The following is an 18,518-nucleotide window of genomic DNA, read 5'->3' on the forward strand; positions in this document are numbered from 1 at the left end:
CTAAAAGCTCAACGAGTTTGCCTTTAAATTTTGAAAGGTCTCTGAAGAGTCTGTTGGCCGAGACGAAACGCCTCGTCAGAGTAGTCACGAACATTTCACAAGCATTTGACAATTTTCAATTCTTTATTATATTAAGTTCCTATAAACTTGCAAAATCAAAGATGCAAAACCTACCCTTTCTTTTTTTCGTAACTGACTTAAAAAGGCAATCGAAAGCTGAGAAGTTGATGTAACCTATCTCAGCCTAATAATCTTTTTACTTCTAGTCTTAATGTTTTCTCGCCCCTGTGGCTTGTCTTTACTCCTGTAAGTTATTCAGCGGTTCCTTGTTTTTAACTTGATTTAGTAGTATGTATTTGTATTTATATTTCGTATTTGTATCTTGTACTATGTTAGTTTTGTAAGTAGTGTAGATAATGCAAGTACTGCTAGTATTGTAAATATAGTATTGTAAGTAGTGTTTAGTATTGTAAATATTGTGTCGTGTAAAAGACAAATAAAAATTGTTTAAAAAAGAAACATTTACCGTAATATAAAAATAAGCAAGAAAGTCGGACGCTTGTCAACGAAAATCCAGTGGGTTATAAAAAGTTCACTCACCTAATCTGGAAACTGAACATTACTTCGGGAAAGTAGGAGTAAACTAAAATAAGTAACATGATAGAGGATGAAGAAAAAGAAAAATCAGGAGTGGAACAAATATATAGCATCCACGGAGGAAGTCGTTTTCAAGCTTCAAATTTGTAAGCAAACGGGCTTTAAGTTTCCCTCTAAAGCATAGGGGAAGATAAAGCATCTTTGGTGTTTAGAGGTATGGTGTTTCAAAAATCATCAGCAGCAAAATTGACGCTAAATTTGCCATAATTGGATCTTGGCCATGAATAAACACTTTTAGGTTTGATCTCGAACGTGCATGATACCGGCGAACATTTCTAACATTTTGAAAAAAGAAGTCATAGATTCTAGGGAGAAAATTATTATAAAATAAGTGCAAGCTTTATGAATCCTGTACCTAAGTTTCTATCTATCTACCCTTCGGTCTTGTTGAGTAAACAGGAGCCTTTAAAATACGACAATATTAATTGAAATGGATGTATACGATCTGCGCTGCATATACATGTTCATGATTTCATTTGTTCGCCATTTTGGGTACAATAGTAACTCACAAAATGACTAGTTTCCAATTGGCATCGTAGGTCAGCTAGAAAGCAAGTAAAAGTACTGTGCTCTTAGCGAAAGCAGGTGAAACGCATGATATTTGTTTGGCCGGATCTTCTTTGCAGTATTATACGTTGTGTATTAAAATATATAATTTTATTAAAAACTGAATCATTGTATAATACAATTCCAGGGATTTGATTGGCTTAGCTGCCATGGTATATGAGCCATTATACCTCGCACGAGAGAAAACGGACATTAAATTGTCTTCTGGTTGCTTTTTTAAAGCGAAATAAACAAGATGCAACATTTCTTGATTGTTTTTCATAAAACAATTATTCCACTCACGCTTGTTGGATATGAGATGATAGATAGCCAACTCGGCGCTTCTATCATCTCATATCGTCGCGCACTCTTTGAATAATTGTTAAATATACTTCATCTTCCCGTGATCAGTGATATCTGTAAAATGCTCCGATCCGTCATCTTAGAAAGTGTCGGTTATTATACAGTCAAACCTGTATATAACGGCCCTGTATATAGCGGTCACCCTGTGTATAACGGTCACTGAACAACTTCCCAAAAATCGTCCCTTATATTTACTGTTAAGTTGACCTGCATAAAGCGGTCACCTGTATATAACGGACGCGGTCACCCTTTAGACTTCCTGAATGCACAATTTCATTATCTTCTACCTGTATATAACGGTCACGAAATGGGGTTACGATTAACGAATAATGCCAGGGATATATCGATGGCTCTAACCCCAACTGGAGGGAGGAGGTCCGAACGATCTCTTTGATGGGGAAGATGGTGAAATTGCAGCTAGCCCCCCTGAGACGCGAAGGAGAGGCAGCGATGCCGCAGAACTTGACCTTGATGAATAAGACAGTAGCACAGGCAGTCGGGCTTGCAAAGCAGCTGAAAGACTTTGCTCAATACTATGGACATGAAGAACTTTCTTTCACACTAAGTAAAGTCAATGACATACTACATGAAATCAAGCTTCGAGCTCCGAAATATCAGAAAACTATAACCGATTTTTTTTTAAAATCCATAATTACGTTAAAAGCTTTTCCTACAAGGAAACTTAGATGAGTATACTGCACTTCCGTAAAAGTACGCCACAGACATTTTATAGGCCTTTTTTATCCTGATTATTGCGTTGCTGTTACTCGTTATTGTCACTAAAACGTAAATTGAGTGATAATTTGTACATAAAAATGCTATTTATTGACTTCTGGGGGAGTTTAAAGGAAACCTGTGTACAGCGGTCACCCTGTATATAACGGTCACCTGGCCATTTCCCAAGGTTGACCGTTATATACAGGTTTGACTGTATTATCATTACCAACTGATTTCCGTGAAATCCCTACTATCCACTCTCATTTCGGGAAGTACATAGGCATGGCATCATTATACATTTATATTTCCGCAAAACCCGACAAATCCGCAGCATCCGCATCCGCATTCGCATCCGCATTCCTGTATCTTTGATATTATAGCTCAGTTTGCCTTCTTACTCAGCAGTTAAAGTCATTCTTTCTTTTTTTCATCCTGGCCCGCCTAGATTAACTTTGCTACCTGCGGCGCCAAGAAATTGTTCATGTTAATTTATACAAACACCTAATAAAGTTGAAGTTGGAGACCGCATTTGCCTTTCGCCGGTGATTGTTATTTGTGGTGTCAGCGGGACTTAAGCAGGTGGAATTAATAACAAACATAGTTTTATAAAGGACGGGTGTTCGGACTTTTGTGCAAATCGATCTTTTTCATTTTACTTTGCATTAGACAGATTTTTCTGGATGTTTGTTTCAATTCCCAATAGCTGAGAAATTTTTTGCAATCACAAGCTTTTTTCATCAGAGAGAAAGGACTGTTTTTAAGCGTTGTTCAACTTATATCAAGAGAGGAACGCTGAGATCTATCGTTTGAGTTCGCTAAGCCTCGACTAAGAAGATTCTTCAATTTCCGAAAGCCCGCACGTAATGTAAAACGGAACTTAACCACGTAATAGTCGTTAATGCCTAAAGTAACATGATCTTCTGGCCATGATTCTGCACGAAGAACTGTTTTGCTGATATTGCAGGTTCGCATGTGTTTTTTTAACCACTTCTGTTCATTAACTATTTTGTTGTTCTTTGTAGTGTTAGAATCAGCGCCTCATCTTTGCTTTTGAACATTGATTGTTTATTGTTTAATCTTTCTTTTTCCCCTTCTTTCGATTTACCAAAACGTTCAGAATCATCCACTTTAATTGTAAAGTTGCTGCTACTTCCGAGATTGAGTTGAACTGAACTCACACACGCAAACGTTTCGCGCGCGAGAAGACTCAAACAGTAATGGCTTCTGTTTACCAGGTACGTAACGTTCAAAGAGGTCTTCCACTTAGAGAGTGAAGAGTTGATGATTTCTGCACATTACATAGGAGCTAAATTCAAATAAAAAAAAAACTTATTTCATTATTTCATGCAGATTTGCCTAAATTCTAGATATACCGGCACTTCGGCCATTCCTTTATGTAAGCTTCAACAGTCGTTTGGGGGGGGGGGGGGGGGGAGGGGGTGTTAAAATTCGCACCTCTTCGTAACTGGAATATCTCCCCGGTGTGCGGAGAACGTTTCCATGGATCGGGTCTGTAATTACTTTGCCAGTTTCTAAATTAACCAGCTTTCTGACATTGACACATTTTCTCATAAATCCGTCAGTGGCTGTGGCATTATCCACAGCTGGGATTTGTTTCCTTAAAGTATTGGAGTTTTGGCCTTTGGTTCCAGTGATCGACCTGTTGTCACTTAGAACAAATCACAGCTGAGTCCTATGCTAAAGCGATTTTCTGACATCTTTTTCTAATTGACGTTTTCTTTATCAAAATTACAAGAGCCCTCTGCAAGCCTTTTTGCACTTTAGGAGAACAGCAGCTGTTGTTCATGATGATGATGATGATGATGATACTGATGATGTGATGTGATGTGATAACGATGATGATGATGATGATGATGATGATGATGATGATGATGATGATGATAATGATGATAATGATGATGATGATGATGATGATGGTAATTCATTCAGTGTATTTGTGTCTCTCCCAGGCCTCTCATCGTCAGTGTCTGTTGCTTAACGTTAAAGTTGTACGTGGACGTAACATCTCATTGGGCTACTATTCTGATTTGTGTAAGTATGTTCTCTTGGAATGTTGGAGCATTCCAAAAACTGGTCAGTAAGTATCCACGGTTTCAAAGTAGCATTTTTAAATCTCACAGTTAATATTTGTCTCATTTTAATATTTGTCCCCCACAACTCGGAAAACGCCCCTTGAACCTACTTTGCGTTGATCTTCAGTTGCTCTTTTCGACCCCGAATCTCTCACCAAAAGAAACTTCCATTCTCTCCAGTATGAGTGAGTGAGCAAGTGAGCGAGTGCATGAAGGGTTGTTTTATCACTCTTTATATCTTTAAAGTTGACACACCGGATCCTTATGTCAAGTTGTGCATCAAGACGGCACCAAACGGAAGAAAGAAGACGAAAGTGAAAAACAACACTGGTAACCCACACTGGGGGGAAGAATTCCAGTTTCACCTTGACCCAGACGTTAAAAACACTTTAGGTAAGTTTGCATCTGAAAGTTCAGTCTTTGTTTCGTATTTTTAAATGTTGATAGTTTGACTTTGTACTCAGACCGGGCAAGCCATAATATGTTTTGAACTGTGTTAGCGCAACTGAGTAATAGAACCAGAAGGTGTGAACGTAAACAAAAAAAAAAACGATTATAATGCTTCAAGCATTAACTGTAGCAGCTCTGTCATCCCCTTTTGAAGTTTAGAAGGTTTTGTACAACCATTCGACTCCTTACTGTCACTAAACGATAAATGGTTTATGCCGGACTTTAAGAGAAGCTTTAGAACGGCCAGATTCAAACACTCCTTGATAATCAGATCAAATTAAACCAAGCTTTAAAATGATTTTATTTCCTTCGCCCTCCTAGTGACAGGGAGGGGGGATCAAGAAAGTTTTGTACCGGAAGGCTCCGCCGCGAGGTCCGAACTCTTACCCTTTTATTTACTTTTTTGAAAGAAAAGATAGTTCCACCTTTTTTATACTTCAAGTCGTGAAATCCCTACCCTTTTATATTCCTCCAGTCTGAAAAAGGTAAATCTTTCGGGCGGAGACTCTTAATATAGTCCATTTAGTACCCTTCTGTCCCTGCCCCTCCCGAGGGGCCTAGTAAAGGTTTTAGACGTCTACGGCTGCACTGGCTTCAGTCCTGTTTTTGTTTTTGTTTTTATTGACAATGTTTTTTTCTTTACCCTAGAAATTACGCTGATGGAATCAGATATACTCAGTGATGATCTGGTGGGAACGCAGACATTTGACCTGGCTGAATTGATAGAATGCGATAAGGTTTATCATAAAACTTTCAAATTCCATCAGGTATGTTTTTATAGACTAATACGTCATTTGTCTATGCAGTAGTTTGACAGTGTACGGGTAACGATCAGAAAATCGGACCTAGAAAGCCTTTGCTACTTTGACCACCACACACATTTTATAATTTGTACTGTATTTATTTTTATCTTGTAATTATCTGTTGTAATACTTTTCTTTCTATGTTAATGTTGTGTAAATAGTGTGAAATAAATGAGTCTTGAACCTTGAACCAAATAAAATTCCAACTGCGTTTACTGCAAACTTTATGAAGGAGGCGGCAATTTGAAGGGTAAACCTTTGTCTCTGGTGACATTCGTATAATGTACACAACGCGATTTATGACTAGTAAATCCCTACAACAAGTAACAGCAAGCCAAGACATGTAACAGTCGTAGGAGTGACACATGCGGATAAGTTAGATCATCTAAATTGGCCCAAAACCCTATTGACGGATCACCAAAATGTGTTAAGAAAATGGTAAGACCAGGAGGGGTCTCTCAAATGCCTCCTAATTTAACATGTTCATTTCAGGACTCCGAGGTCAATGTGGAAATGAAAGTTGAATCTTGGTAAGTTTCAATACTAGTTAGGCTAACTTACTGATTATATTACAGTTTCAAAACTTTAAATAGAAGCACTTTGGTATTTAATTAACCAGTATTCCACTAGCGCGCGTTGGATACATGATGATAAATAACTATGCGCCAAATTGGCTATAATCATTTAGTATGCAACAAGCGCTAGACAAGTGGAATAATTGTTTCATTAAAGCCAACCACGAAATATCACTAAATCGTTCTGTTTTAGTGAGGTTTTATACAATCGGGGACGCGTACGTTTACATAATTACCATATTTGTGTGGTATGGTATAATGGCTCATATATATCATGGCCGCTAAACCAATCAAAACCCTGGAATCGCATTATCCGTTGAGCTTTTTTTTTTTTTAAGTATTAAAGCCCAATGCCTTTTAGGCTTTTTTTTTCAAAAGAAGGTGAGTGATTTGTTTTTATCCGTTTCTCTTTTAAAATCATAATTGTTCTAAATATTGTACCATGCAAACTGTTCAAAGACATATCAGAATGTCTTTACAGCTCAACGCCCTCTGACTTACGACACAGCCTGGATCTTTGTGACGAGGAAAACGATTTCATCCGTAAGAGGAAACATGTTGTTTTTGAAGCCATGAAGAAGCTTCTTGGAAAGGAAGGACCAAACACGCTACATGAGGTATCTGATTAAAATATACTCGAAGAAAGTCTATGTAGTACATAATCAGGCATTATTATATATACACGAATGTTTTACTGGAAAATACACCACTCGTAAAATTCATACGAAACTACATCCGGGACCTGAGTGGCGTATTTTCCATATCCTCACTAGCGAGGATATCAATGACGTCATTTCTCGCTTTTTTTTCACGGTTGTTTATGCAAATGGTCAGTGAAAACTGGCGAGCAATAGATTTGTCTGTATAAAAAAGAAAATTACACGGTGGCTTGAAGTCTTTAGCACTCGAAAATAAAATTCGTATCTTCGCACCGCCGTGTAATATCTCCTGGATATATAAAACGAGCGCAGTGAGTGAGAAAAATATGTTTTTAACTCGAGAAAATAAAATTCATATCTTCAAGCCATCGTGTAATTTTCTTTTATTATACTGACAAATATATCGCTAGCCATTATTTAACTGACTGTTTGCACAAACAACCGTGAAAAAGTAGGAAATGACGTCACCAACATCCTCACTAGTGAGGATATGGAAAATACGCCACTCGGGTCCCGGATGTACTTTCGTATGAATTTTACGAGTGGTGTATTTTCCAGTAAAACACGCGTGGCTATATAACAAAATGATATATGTGTGAGGGGAGAGTATGATACAAATGTTTTGTAAACGTTTTTGTCGTTAAGACGTCCAAATAGGGTTGAACTCATGAAGAAACTGATCTAAATTTCATATATCGTAGAAACGGCGATTTTGCAAATTAAACTGAACTCTTCGACAATCTCTCACAAATCAAAGGTTGCCTACTCAAAGGTTATCCGGAGTTCTCATTTATAATCGACTATATATTTCCACTTACTTAACTTCTAGGTGCCTTCTATTGCGGTGTTAGGATCTGGGGGTGGATTTCGGGCCATGACGTCTCTCAGTGGAGTGTTCTGCGCCCTTAAAGACACAGGCCTGCTGGACTGTACCATGTACACTGCAGGAGTGTCTGGATCAGCGTGGTAAGTGATGATCTCTACTCTCCTTCTCAGTGTCACTCGATTCTCTCGACAAACTCCCTGCACGGTCAGCTGAGCGGGAGGTCATGGGTTCGAACCCTGGCCGGACCAACTCTCAGGGTCCTTAAACAACTGAAGAGAAAGTGATGCCTTTTTTTGACATCTGCAAATGGTCACACCTTTACGTGGCTCGTGGCTGAGGAAACCGCTCTAGCCTCTGATAAAAACTTTACTCACTAGCCCTTTTATTGGGAGTTCGCGTTCTATTTGCCTAGCCAGAATATTATTGACGAATTTATACCGTTACTGGTCGTGGTACAATTAGTACGGATCACTAATAAAATATAACAAGGAGGAGAATACCGCCTTCTATATTAATCCTGATTTGTTTTCAGGTATCTCTCAACTTTATACTCTCATCCCGAATGGCCGAACGTACATCCCAGTAAAATCGGGGAAGATTTAGGCAGAAACGTGAAAGACAACCCGATGTGGTTGTTGCTTACACCTTCCTGGCTGTGCAGACGGATGAACATGATCTTGAATAAGAAGTCACGTGGTCAACCAGTTAGTTTTACTGACCTCTTTGGTTACTTGGTTTCTGACACTATTTTAAAGGATGTAAGCTTTTTTATCACTGATCTGTATAATGTTACAGTTTACTAAGATAACTTATATGTTAGTTAGATGAAGCCTAAGATATTGCAGCTGTGGAACACGTTTCCAAGTTCCTTTGAACCTCATTATGAAAGCGAGGCTAGTTTTCATTCATATGCAAACAAAACTGATTCTCATATAAAAGGCTTTGCTCTTAGCCTCGCTTTCATAATGAGGTTCATAGCAACTAGGAAATGGCTTATTTAATAATTATTCCACGAGCGCGCGTTGGATATGAGATGATAGATAGCCAACGAGGCGCGTAGCGCCGAGTTGGCTATAATCATCTCATATCCAACGAGCGCAAGTGGAATAATTGTTTTATTAAAAACAATCAAGAAATATTGCTAGATAGGTACTGATTTTGCTGTGCAAGAACAACCAGCAGACAATTTAATGGTCGCCATTTCTCGGCCATGGTATAATGGCTCATATACCATAGCCGTTAGCCAATCAAATCCCTCGAATTGCATTATCCGATGATCCAGCTTTTAATAATAACATTTATCCCATGCTATAGAGAATACAGCCAACCAGAAAGCTAGAAAGCTGTTGCATAAAAATTAGTTATGCAATGCTTTCTCGTGGTATACCGTGAATATCCCACTCTTAACTTGATTTTTCTTTGTATACACACTCTCCTAAAGGCTCGTGTGTATACTAAGAAAAATCAAGTCACTCTTGGCCTATTTCACGGTGTACCACTCGAAAGCATTACATAACTAGTATGTATTAATACAGGTCGGTTTCAATATCTACCAGTAGGTATATTTCCTTGGCTTGTCTATTTAACGGAGATTGAGTATGTTCAGTACTGAAAAGCAATTATTTCTTTTCTTTCAAAGCGGAAGGATATTACAAAGCTGAGCGATCAACGCTTCGCATTGAAAGACGCTAAGGTTCCATTTCCGCTGTACACCTGTGTGCACGTGAAAAAAGATGTCTCTGCACAAACTTTCTGCGGTAAGTTTATCAAAGCAAATTTGAGATATCAGAAGGTGCTGTAGCAAGCGCAGCACAATTTCCCCAAAGCAATACTTTTACAACTTAAAGTGTGGAGTTTATAACACTCGATAATCACTTGTTTTCAATCTTTAATAAATACAAAAACATAACATAACACAAATACATAAACGTACAGTTGGCATGACAGCAAAAGTACGAAAATAGTCACCGAACGCTGAGCTGCTGACTCGTAACTTTGCTGTAGAATTCGTCAGAGATTGTACAAAAGTAGACCGGAGAGTGACAAATTTCCTCCGAAGCGGTGAGTTAAATACACGAACGAGAAGACTGGGTTACCAGGGAGATATGTCCAGAAATGCACGCTAATGAGATGCATGAACTGTATGGTAGAAATCACAAGGTGTCCGCAAAACCTAAATTCTTACTGAAACACAAATAATGCTGTCAAACATGAAGTCGTTGAAAATGACGAAAAGGTCTGTTTTATATAAATATTTTTATATAAATATAAATTCAGGTTTAGGTGCATTTCTGGACATAACTGGCACCAGGTACACGCGAGGCTCAAAGCATAAGTCTTCCCGCTAGTCAAACGTTGCATATTGCCCACATTCACACAAGTTCACTTGTACGGTGTACAGTTATTTCAATTAACGATGTCGGATTTTAAAGCCTCAAGCTTACACGACAAGATCGGCGGAAAAAAGTGTGGATAGGTTTAAATCTTTGTTATTCGGCAGTGATTTTGTGGTTGTCAGAGACGTAGGACGGGTGAAAATATCATAAATGTTTCCCACTGTTATTTATTTACTGTAGGGGTAAGCCATAGCCGAGTTTGAGAATTAATAAATTACCCATATCATCTTGCGGTCTTGTTGCATAGACTTTCTAGACAAGCTGGAAACCAATCTCGTACCCAGAGTCCTCAGGCTCTTTGGCCATCGGTTGGTCGCCAAGAGATACTCTGGGGTACTGGAATAACCAAAAAAATTAAATTTTTTCGAATTCTCCAGGGTCTCTCCTTTCGACCAACCGCTGGCCAAAGAGCCTAAGGACTCTGGGTACGAGATTGGCTGTATACATTCAAATACATGTACACACTAAAGTACATACATGGTTGTAGAGTCCCGAGGGAGCACCGGGACACAGTCTACGATGCAAACACGACACGATCCCCAAACGGATTATACATGAATTTTATAAACTTGAAAGTTTTTCCATCGCAAATGTGAGAACCGACAGTAACTGATTCAAGGTTTGACTCAGGGGTAATAGGCAACTCTCACCAGGACGATCATACTACACTTTGATTGGCATAGCCCACATGTTATGAAACGTCTATTCTGATATGTTCGTTATGCCATAGACATAAATAAAAGCATTCAATACATTTGACAGACAGTCGAAATGTGACGAAAACGAAGATTTTAAAGAATGCTCAACTTTAGTAATATCGCTTACGTATAAACCATTTACAGGGCTCACCAAACTCAAACGCAATTTTAACCTTATTTGTACCATTCACAGAGTGGGTCGAGTTTAACCCGTATGAGATAGGGATGACAAAATATGGCACCTTTATGAAGACTGAACATTTTGGAAGCAAGTTTTTCTGTGGCAAGCTGTTAACTCCGCATCCTGAACCTACGCTTTCCTACTTGCAAGGTAAAATTTCAAGCTAAAGGTAAAGAAAGTCTAAGTCAAAACGGAGGGCCAAGGATCTTTTGGAAGAATCTTTACCGATTAGTAATTAAACTTTAATCAAAGCTCACGTTAATCCAGAATTAGCTTCATCGACTTTCGAACAACCCGGTCCAGGTGTTTAAGAAATTACCATTTACTTCTGTTTGTGTCCGCAGGCATATGGGGCAGCGCCTTTACTATACTGCTTACGAGAGTGCTTCACGATGGACTACTCCCTGATGACACTATAAAGAGCATGCTCAATACAGGCGACTTGAGACAAGAGCTGTGTATGTATCTATCTATGATGAATACTACAGTCTTATTGGCTATGCTAGTCACTATCTATTCTGTTGTAGATAATAATTATATACTACAAGGAACTAAATTAACTCTCGAGCGTACAAGGGAATGATATTATTTTAGGAAATTTTTTTGTGGGGTGGGGGGGGGGTGGGGGCAGGCAAGACTTTCGGTAGCTTTTCGTTCTTTCCTCAAACTCATTTTGACGTGAACATCTTTTTCGTATGATATGTTGCGTTGCCATGACAACCAGTTGTGTTCAGGCTTTCTTTTATTATTACTTTTATTCTGTGAACTAGTGTAAAATACTTTAAATCTGTTGCTACGTAAAGTTTTTGCATGTCGGTATTTGCAAGTTTTCGTTAGTTTTCTCAAGTGTTCCTGTATTCGTCTTGTCCCGCCTCGATTAGTTTTGTAACTATTTGCGGGACAAGCCATTCATTCTGTTATTTATTTATTTATTTATTTATTTATTTATTTATTTATTTATTTTCAAATAAATTGTTGTTGTTTGTGAATCTGGCCCCTGAAACACAAGTCCCTCGCTCTAATCACCAGGTCAAACTGACTACTAACGATATTTATCATAAAAGATTAAGAAGCACTTCTCTCCTGAACCACCAGGTGATATGATCCAATCAGACGATATTATGCCCGTGTGGGGGAAGGAGGATAGTGACGAGGAGTACGAAGACGGCAACCAAGTAGAGGAATCAGGCAGGTGTGAAGATCACAGCTTCTTGGTAAAGATGATGGAGAATTTTGTGGAAAGCATTTCCATGATCAACACACGCGCTGGTCGAGCAGCCCTGGTGCATAATTTTCTGCGAGGACTGGAACTGATGGCCGACCCAGACTCCTCAGGTGAGTCAGCACTTTTGATCATCTCAGTGAAAGTAACTTATCTTATAAGTCCGATAATAATGCCTCTTCTCAGAAGAATAAGGCCCCAATAACCCCGCCCCAAAATTAAATATTATCCAGTGGAAGACTGAAGTCTTTTTGCCGTAGCCTCCTCTGGTTCCCGCTCAGGCTCTAGGCGCCAGATTCAAGAAGACTCCAAGGTTAAGATGCATTTTATGCATTGTTTATGCGTGCAAAACAATGCAAAAGAAATCAGACACCTCTGAATTTATATCCAAATTCATTATTCAGCTTAAAATAGACAAATGGCTTGACGTGACTACGTTACCCTTCCCCCTAACTTTATATACATGTAAGCCTGTCAAGACAGGAATATTATCTGATATCTATGTTGTAACACTTTTTCTACGTGCACAATAACTTAATTTGTGACTTCTTATAACATGTTCAGTTTGTTCAATAAATTAACTATTTATTATTTAAAAGAATCTTACGTATTGGTTCTTATCAAAATCCTATTGTTTCACCCGAGTAACTCAGTTATGATTGTTTCGTTTACCACTCTCACGCAGAAGATGCCACTGACACCGTTGAACAGTTTGCTGTTAAGGCAAAGCGCATCTACTTGGTTGACAGCGGGCTCGTGTTTAACTCTCCGTATCCTCTGCTGTTGAGGCCCCAGCGACAGGTAGACATATTTTTGTCGTTTGACTTCAGCGCTCGGGACAAGGATGATGAGATGCCTTTCCAGGTGATTTAAACAAATATTAATTATTTTTTGCGATCATGCTAGCACTTTTGCCGTGGTATTCATGGCAAAGTATTATTATATAGACAGAAGTGTTTTACTGGAAAATACACCACTCGCAAAATTCAAACGAAACTACATCCGGTATCCGAGTGGCGTATTTTCCATATCCTCACTAGTAAGAATATTGATGACGTCATTTCCCGCTAATTCATGGGTTTTGTACAAACAGTCAGTAAAAATGGCGAGCGATAAATTTGTCTATATAACAAAAAGAAAATTACACGTTGGCTTGAAGAAATGAATTTTATTTTCTCGTGTTAAAAACAACGTTTTACTCACTTGCTGTGCTCTTTGGTAAAATATTCCTCTTACCACTCGAAAATATAATTCATATCTTCGTGTCGTAATATCCTCTATTTATATATTCTCTTCTGTTTATGTCCGTTGCGACACCATAAAAACTGATTACCTCACTTAGTTTAGAGAAACCTTGCTCTCTTTTATACAAAAACAAAATGTATTCAAATTAAATTTAGAAAGAAAATGAATATACCCCTATGAATTAGATGCAAGGAAAATGCTAAACCATCCAATGCAAGATCCAGCTTAACCATTGGCTTTGTATGTGGAATTGGCAAATCCATTGAGAAATAGAAATGGCAACCATTTTGCAAAAGTCCGCGTTTAGGTCTGCTGGCCATTTGGAGCGCTGCCTTGTTTCCAGAAGTTCTTTTTCTTGAGTTTGCAGGCCTCTGAGCGCTTATTTATCCAATAAAATAACAAAACCTTGATATTTTGCAATCTTCAATCAATAAGCTTTACATGCAGTATATAGTTTTCCGTGGTTTCATCGAAAGAAGCGCGCGTACGCAAGATTTCCTTGGAGACAGCCGTGAAACCTATCAGTAACCTTAAGTATGAGACCGGCTCTCCGTAAGGCTTGGGGAACAAAGTTTCATAAACATACTTTCTAAGAACTGTGTGTCAGTTGAACTGACCTACAAGAATGCTTTCTGTGTTAAAGCGATTAGTCTGGGAAATTATTTCATTCTTGTATTTACCAAACAATCCACCCCTCCCCTCCCCTTCCCAACAGTCTAAGAAGCATTTCTTGTCGAGCGGGCCTCTCCCATTGATCCACCAATAAAAGTGTTGAACTTTACAGGAACTTTTGCTGGCGGAGAAATGGGCAAGAAGCAACAACATCAAATTCCCTCCGATTAATGCTGAGGAGCAGTACAAGATGTACGGCATGAAAGAGTTCTACGTATTCTCAGATCCGGCGGATCCTGCCTGCCCTGTCGTGGTGCACTTTGTGCTCATCAATAAGACTTTTAAGGAACAAAGCCGTCCAGGTTTGTTTTAAGAGTTGATACAGTGAGTCTCCATTGACTGGTCACCCTGCATGGGAGAGTGAGCAAGTGACCTATTGATAGAGATCCATGCAACAGAGATAATGCCGACTATTACTGAGCAATGAGTGTGGTGAAAATATTATGTTATTTAAGGACAAGTACAAAAGCATGCTTGCCCTTTCCTGAAACAATGGCGACAGGAACTGTTATTCGTCTTTGCCTAAGAAACATGTGTCGTTTTTATTTTGTCTTATATGAAGTGGTTATCCAGTTAGATTATCTGAAAGCCGGACATAAGTGCCACGTGATTGCAAAAACAGAGTACAGCTAACACTCACAAGACAATTCTTACTTTAGTTAATTTTAGACTCCTTCTTCCACTCCATCGTTTTCATCAGGGTAGTTAAAGGCCAGAATAAAGAATACAATGTTTGCTATTCCTTAGATAGAGTGATTTTTGCCATATTTCAGATGACCATATCATCGGGGGTATACGAAATAGGTATAAAAGAGTTTAAAATCACTCATGTTGACGCAAGAAGGTTAGGATCGCTTAACGGAGGTAGCCGATTAATACAGGTTGTGTACCTAGTGTCACACTGGGTCAAGTATTCCTAATAGGACACTGCTTGGTTTGACTGTAGCTTGTTTACACAGATCACCCTCGTAAACATTAAGATCTCCTTCGCTGTCCCGTAACGCATGTGGTTCAGTCGCGTGACACAAACGTTGAACAGGAAGTTGCAAGTTGTATTCGTATGAGAGCAAAACCAGAAGGAAGGCCCATCAATTTATAATAAGGGAAAGAAACACGAACAACCCGATAACGACCTAAGAAGACTAGTGCAATAAAGTATTAATTGTCGTAGCTCTTTTAAAACTTGTATACTTGTAAATGTGCTTGCTACAAGGACGAATATTAATATAGATATGATTTTTATACGCCTTTTGTAGACGTTGCGTTAAAAGTGTAGCAAGATAAAAAAGAAAAACTTAGCTGCCTAGCCAACAGCTGATTTTAATAATATGATTACGTTGAAAATGACTCTTACAATAATAATAATAATAATAATAATAATAATAATAATAATAATAAATAGGTTTTTAAAAAACGCGTTTTACATCGTAACGAAGTCTCAATACTTTTTACAGTCCTTTTATATATTAAAAGCTCTAATCTGAAGAAAATATTTTGCTCTTTGATTTAAAACAGTCCACAGTGGAACATTATTTAATGATACTTGGATACTCTAAAAAGCCAAATTATTGAAAATAACCGTGAACGGTCCTTCTAAAAGTCTTAGGTCGTCTGATCCATTTACAAAAAGTATGTTAATAGGGGACAAGTTCACTTATATAACGGAGGTAACCTGCTATACTGGCAAAGTTTTTAAGCTTTTTTGTTGCTTATTCTTCTCTAGGAGTTTCTCGTAAGACCCCTGAGGAGATGGATTTCTCGGATTTCTCCGTTTTTGAAGACCCTGATACTCCATACAGCACATTCAACTTCCATTATCCACCAAAGACGTTTGACCGTCTGGAAAAGTTGAATGAATTCAACACGCTTCTTGCAGAAAAGACCGTAAAGGATGTCATAGCAGAGCGTGTGGGGAAGCGAAGAAATCTTAGTGAAAAGTGTTTACACGAGTCCAATGATTAAAGACTCACAGCAAATTTGTCAATTAAGTCTCTTATCTTGCATGCCTACTCGATTGGCTGTTCAAAAACTGTTCCCTAAATTTTTGTATCTGTAGTATCGCATAGTATCTGAATATCGCTTACATTTGTTGTTCTTAATACTTTTTTAATTAATTAATTAATTAATAATTACAATTTGTATAGCGCAAATTCCATGCAAGCATGATGAAATGCGGTTTACAGGAACAAAAATTAAACCCAACAATTAACTAATGTTAAACTTCAGAGGTAGAACTTAACAATGAATAAATATTTACGAAGATTTAAATTAAAAACTAATGAGGTAACAAATTAAAAGCATGTCCAAAAAGGTAAGTCTTAAGATTACGTTAAAAAGTCGATAAAGATTTAAAGCTAAAGAGAAGCGGAGAAAAATATCCTTGAATGGCACTTTCCTATATGCCTGTTGTTCTGAAATAGGGAACAGATCTGCTTTGACCATTTTGAGTTTAAATTTGAATAAAACAAAATCATATATCCTTGAGCAATATAGGATAAGGTTTTCTAGTGATATGCCGAAACTCCCTAGTCTGCGTGATTGTTTCACTACATTAAATCTATAACAGTAGTTATCATTATGATGACAATAATGATGTTAATTATAACAAAAATAATAGGAAAACTACAGTGCAAGCTACATATATGGACACATACCATAAATCTTCGAATAAGCACCCGGGGCGCTTATTTCAAATCTTCGATTTTTCTCTTTAAGATTCTATAAATAAAAGTAGTTTTGTGAGCTGATACTTAAGGACGGTGCCTACTAATAAAGAAGTATTTTTGTGTGGTTTATGACTGTACGCGAAAGCGGCTCTTAGCAAGGGCTATTGAAATCCAAAAAGAAAATTCGGGGTAACCACGCCTTTTTTAGAGATAATTAAGCAACAATTATTCTAAAAAACAGTAAAATATAAAGCAATGAATGGCGTTTTTTTTTTCAAATTGAAGCGTTATTATATCTGAAAAATGCATGGATACCCCTAATTTTCTTAAGTTCTGATTTCTCCGCATAGTTTTAAACTGCACAAAAATATTCCTTTATTAGTAGGCACCACTCATAGGAAACCCGAGTATCTCGAGATGCGTAGAACGTATGCGCAGTAACAAAAGTAGGCACCGTCCTAGTTTTTAGAGACTAAGAGGACATCTTTATACTCCTTAATTATTCCCAGATACTTTAAAAGTTATGGGGTAAACTGGACAGCGAAGATTTTTACGGGAGACATAGGGGGCGTTATTTAAGTGGGCGGGGAATATGAACCCTCGTTTAATACATCACGTGATTTCGCTGCGAGTTACAGTTGGCTAATCTGCGTCCGTTATGCCACGACTTAAGCGTTATTTGGGCCAATAGTATTTCAACTAGTACAACTAATCTTCTTCAGGGCCAGAGATACAATGACAAAAAATAACGGCTCTTACAAATTTGAATTTGAACGTAAACGTAAGTGGTTAATGGTTAGCTAGTGCAGTGGAACCTCGATTTTACGATATGGCAAGGGGACAGCAAAATCATATCGTTAAGTCGGGATATCGTTGTAAAAGTAATGACTAACATTCATTTTGTCGGCTAGGCCGTCTATAGCGACAACGTTTTACCACTCTCTAGTGAGGTAAGCCTCCCTCGCTTTTTGCCGGGATCCGTTGTTGTTGGGTTGTAACACAGTGACCTGGCAAGTTGAAATGCATAGGAACGGCTGCTGCAGCATCAGAGCGATAACTGATTGGGATTGTTAGTGGCTTGTCTGTGTTTTTAGAAGCGTTCACGAAGCATACGTTTAGTCCTATGTACTATTTTTTTTTTCCTCTCAGGTATTCAGTCATGTAGGTTAGATTCAGCTGATTTGCAAGTTGTGTGTTGTTTGATTTGCATCACTTCTCTTGTGTTACTAAATGTGTACGTTGCTCTTCCATCACCGATATGTGGGCAAGTCAAACATCCATGTTTGGTATTGCAGTGAAATGTGCCAGGGTTGTCTTCAGTATCGTGGATTAGGATTTTTCAGTTTGGCATGTACCAGGAGGTTACGAAGGCAAGGAGACCCTAAAGAGAGCAAGGGGTTGAGGTTGACAGTGGATGTCCTGTGTATCAGAAATAAACAAAGCAAAGAGGAATTACATGTAGTTGTCTCCAGTTATTTAACAACTTTACAACCGCCAATTTAGAATATTTTCCGCGTAGTAATAAAGAATATTATGATCCACATAACTGAGAAATCAAACAATGAAATTACTCACAACGTGAAACAAAATCAACCCGAGGAAATCCCAAATCATTTCTCACCTACAACATGGCGTCGTCTTTTAGAAGAAGTACCATAATCTTGCTCTCCAACTTTCCTCTTCCTTTTTGGACATGAAAGAACTAGATCATTTTCCCTAAAACGTTTTTCTGGTGGTAGAATAATTAAC

General features: G+C 38.2%; 1 protein-coding gene across 5 annotated transcripts; it reads left to right on the plus strand.

Annotated features, from left to right (window-relative positions):
* Nucleotides 1–843: 843 nt before the first annotated feature.
* Nucleotides 844–17,643, plus strand: LOC146458183 (cytosolic phospholipase A2-like). 5 transcript variants are annotated; one of them, XM_085090703.1, is made up of 16 exons: nucleotides 844–1,658; nucleotides 2,489–3,518; nucleotides 4,254–4,335; nucleotides 4,623–4,769; nucleotides 5,475–5,593; nucleotides 6,122–6,159; nucleotides 6,686–6,821; nucleotides 7,693–7,829; nucleotides 8,222–8,447; nucleotides 9,329–9,446; nucleotides 10,977–11,114; nucleotides 11,309–11,422; nucleotides 12,060–12,299; nucleotides 12,872–13,050; nucleotides 14,216–14,405; nucleotides 15,827–17,643. In XM_085090703.1, the coding sequence occupies exons 2-16, from the start codon at nucleotides 3,501–3,503 to the stop codon at nucleotides 16,063–16,065; spliced, it is 2,121 nt and encodes a 706-aa protein (XP_084946829.1). In that variant the 5' UTR covers nucleotides 844–1,658; nucleotides 2,489–3,500; the 3' UTR covers nucleotides 16,066–17,643. The 5 variants fall into 5 exon arrangements, with proteins under 5 accessions (XP_084946829.1, XP_084946830.1, XP_084946831.1 ...); XM_085090704.1 differs by having other exon boundaries at nucleotides 12,875–13,050; XM_085090705.1 differs by having other exon boundaries at nucleotides 12,078–12,299.
* Nucleotides 17,644–18,518: the final 875 nt, after the last annotated feature.

Source organism: Pavona decussata, unplaced genomic scaffold, assembly GCF_977016875.1.
Source record: "Pavona decussata unplaced genomic scaffold, jaPavDecu1.1 SCAFFOLD_233, whole genome shotgun sequence".
In the NCBI taxonomy this organism is placed as follows: domain Eukaryota; kingdom Metazoa; phylum Cnidaria; class Anthozoa; order Scleractinia; family Agariciidae; genus Pavona; species Pavona decussata.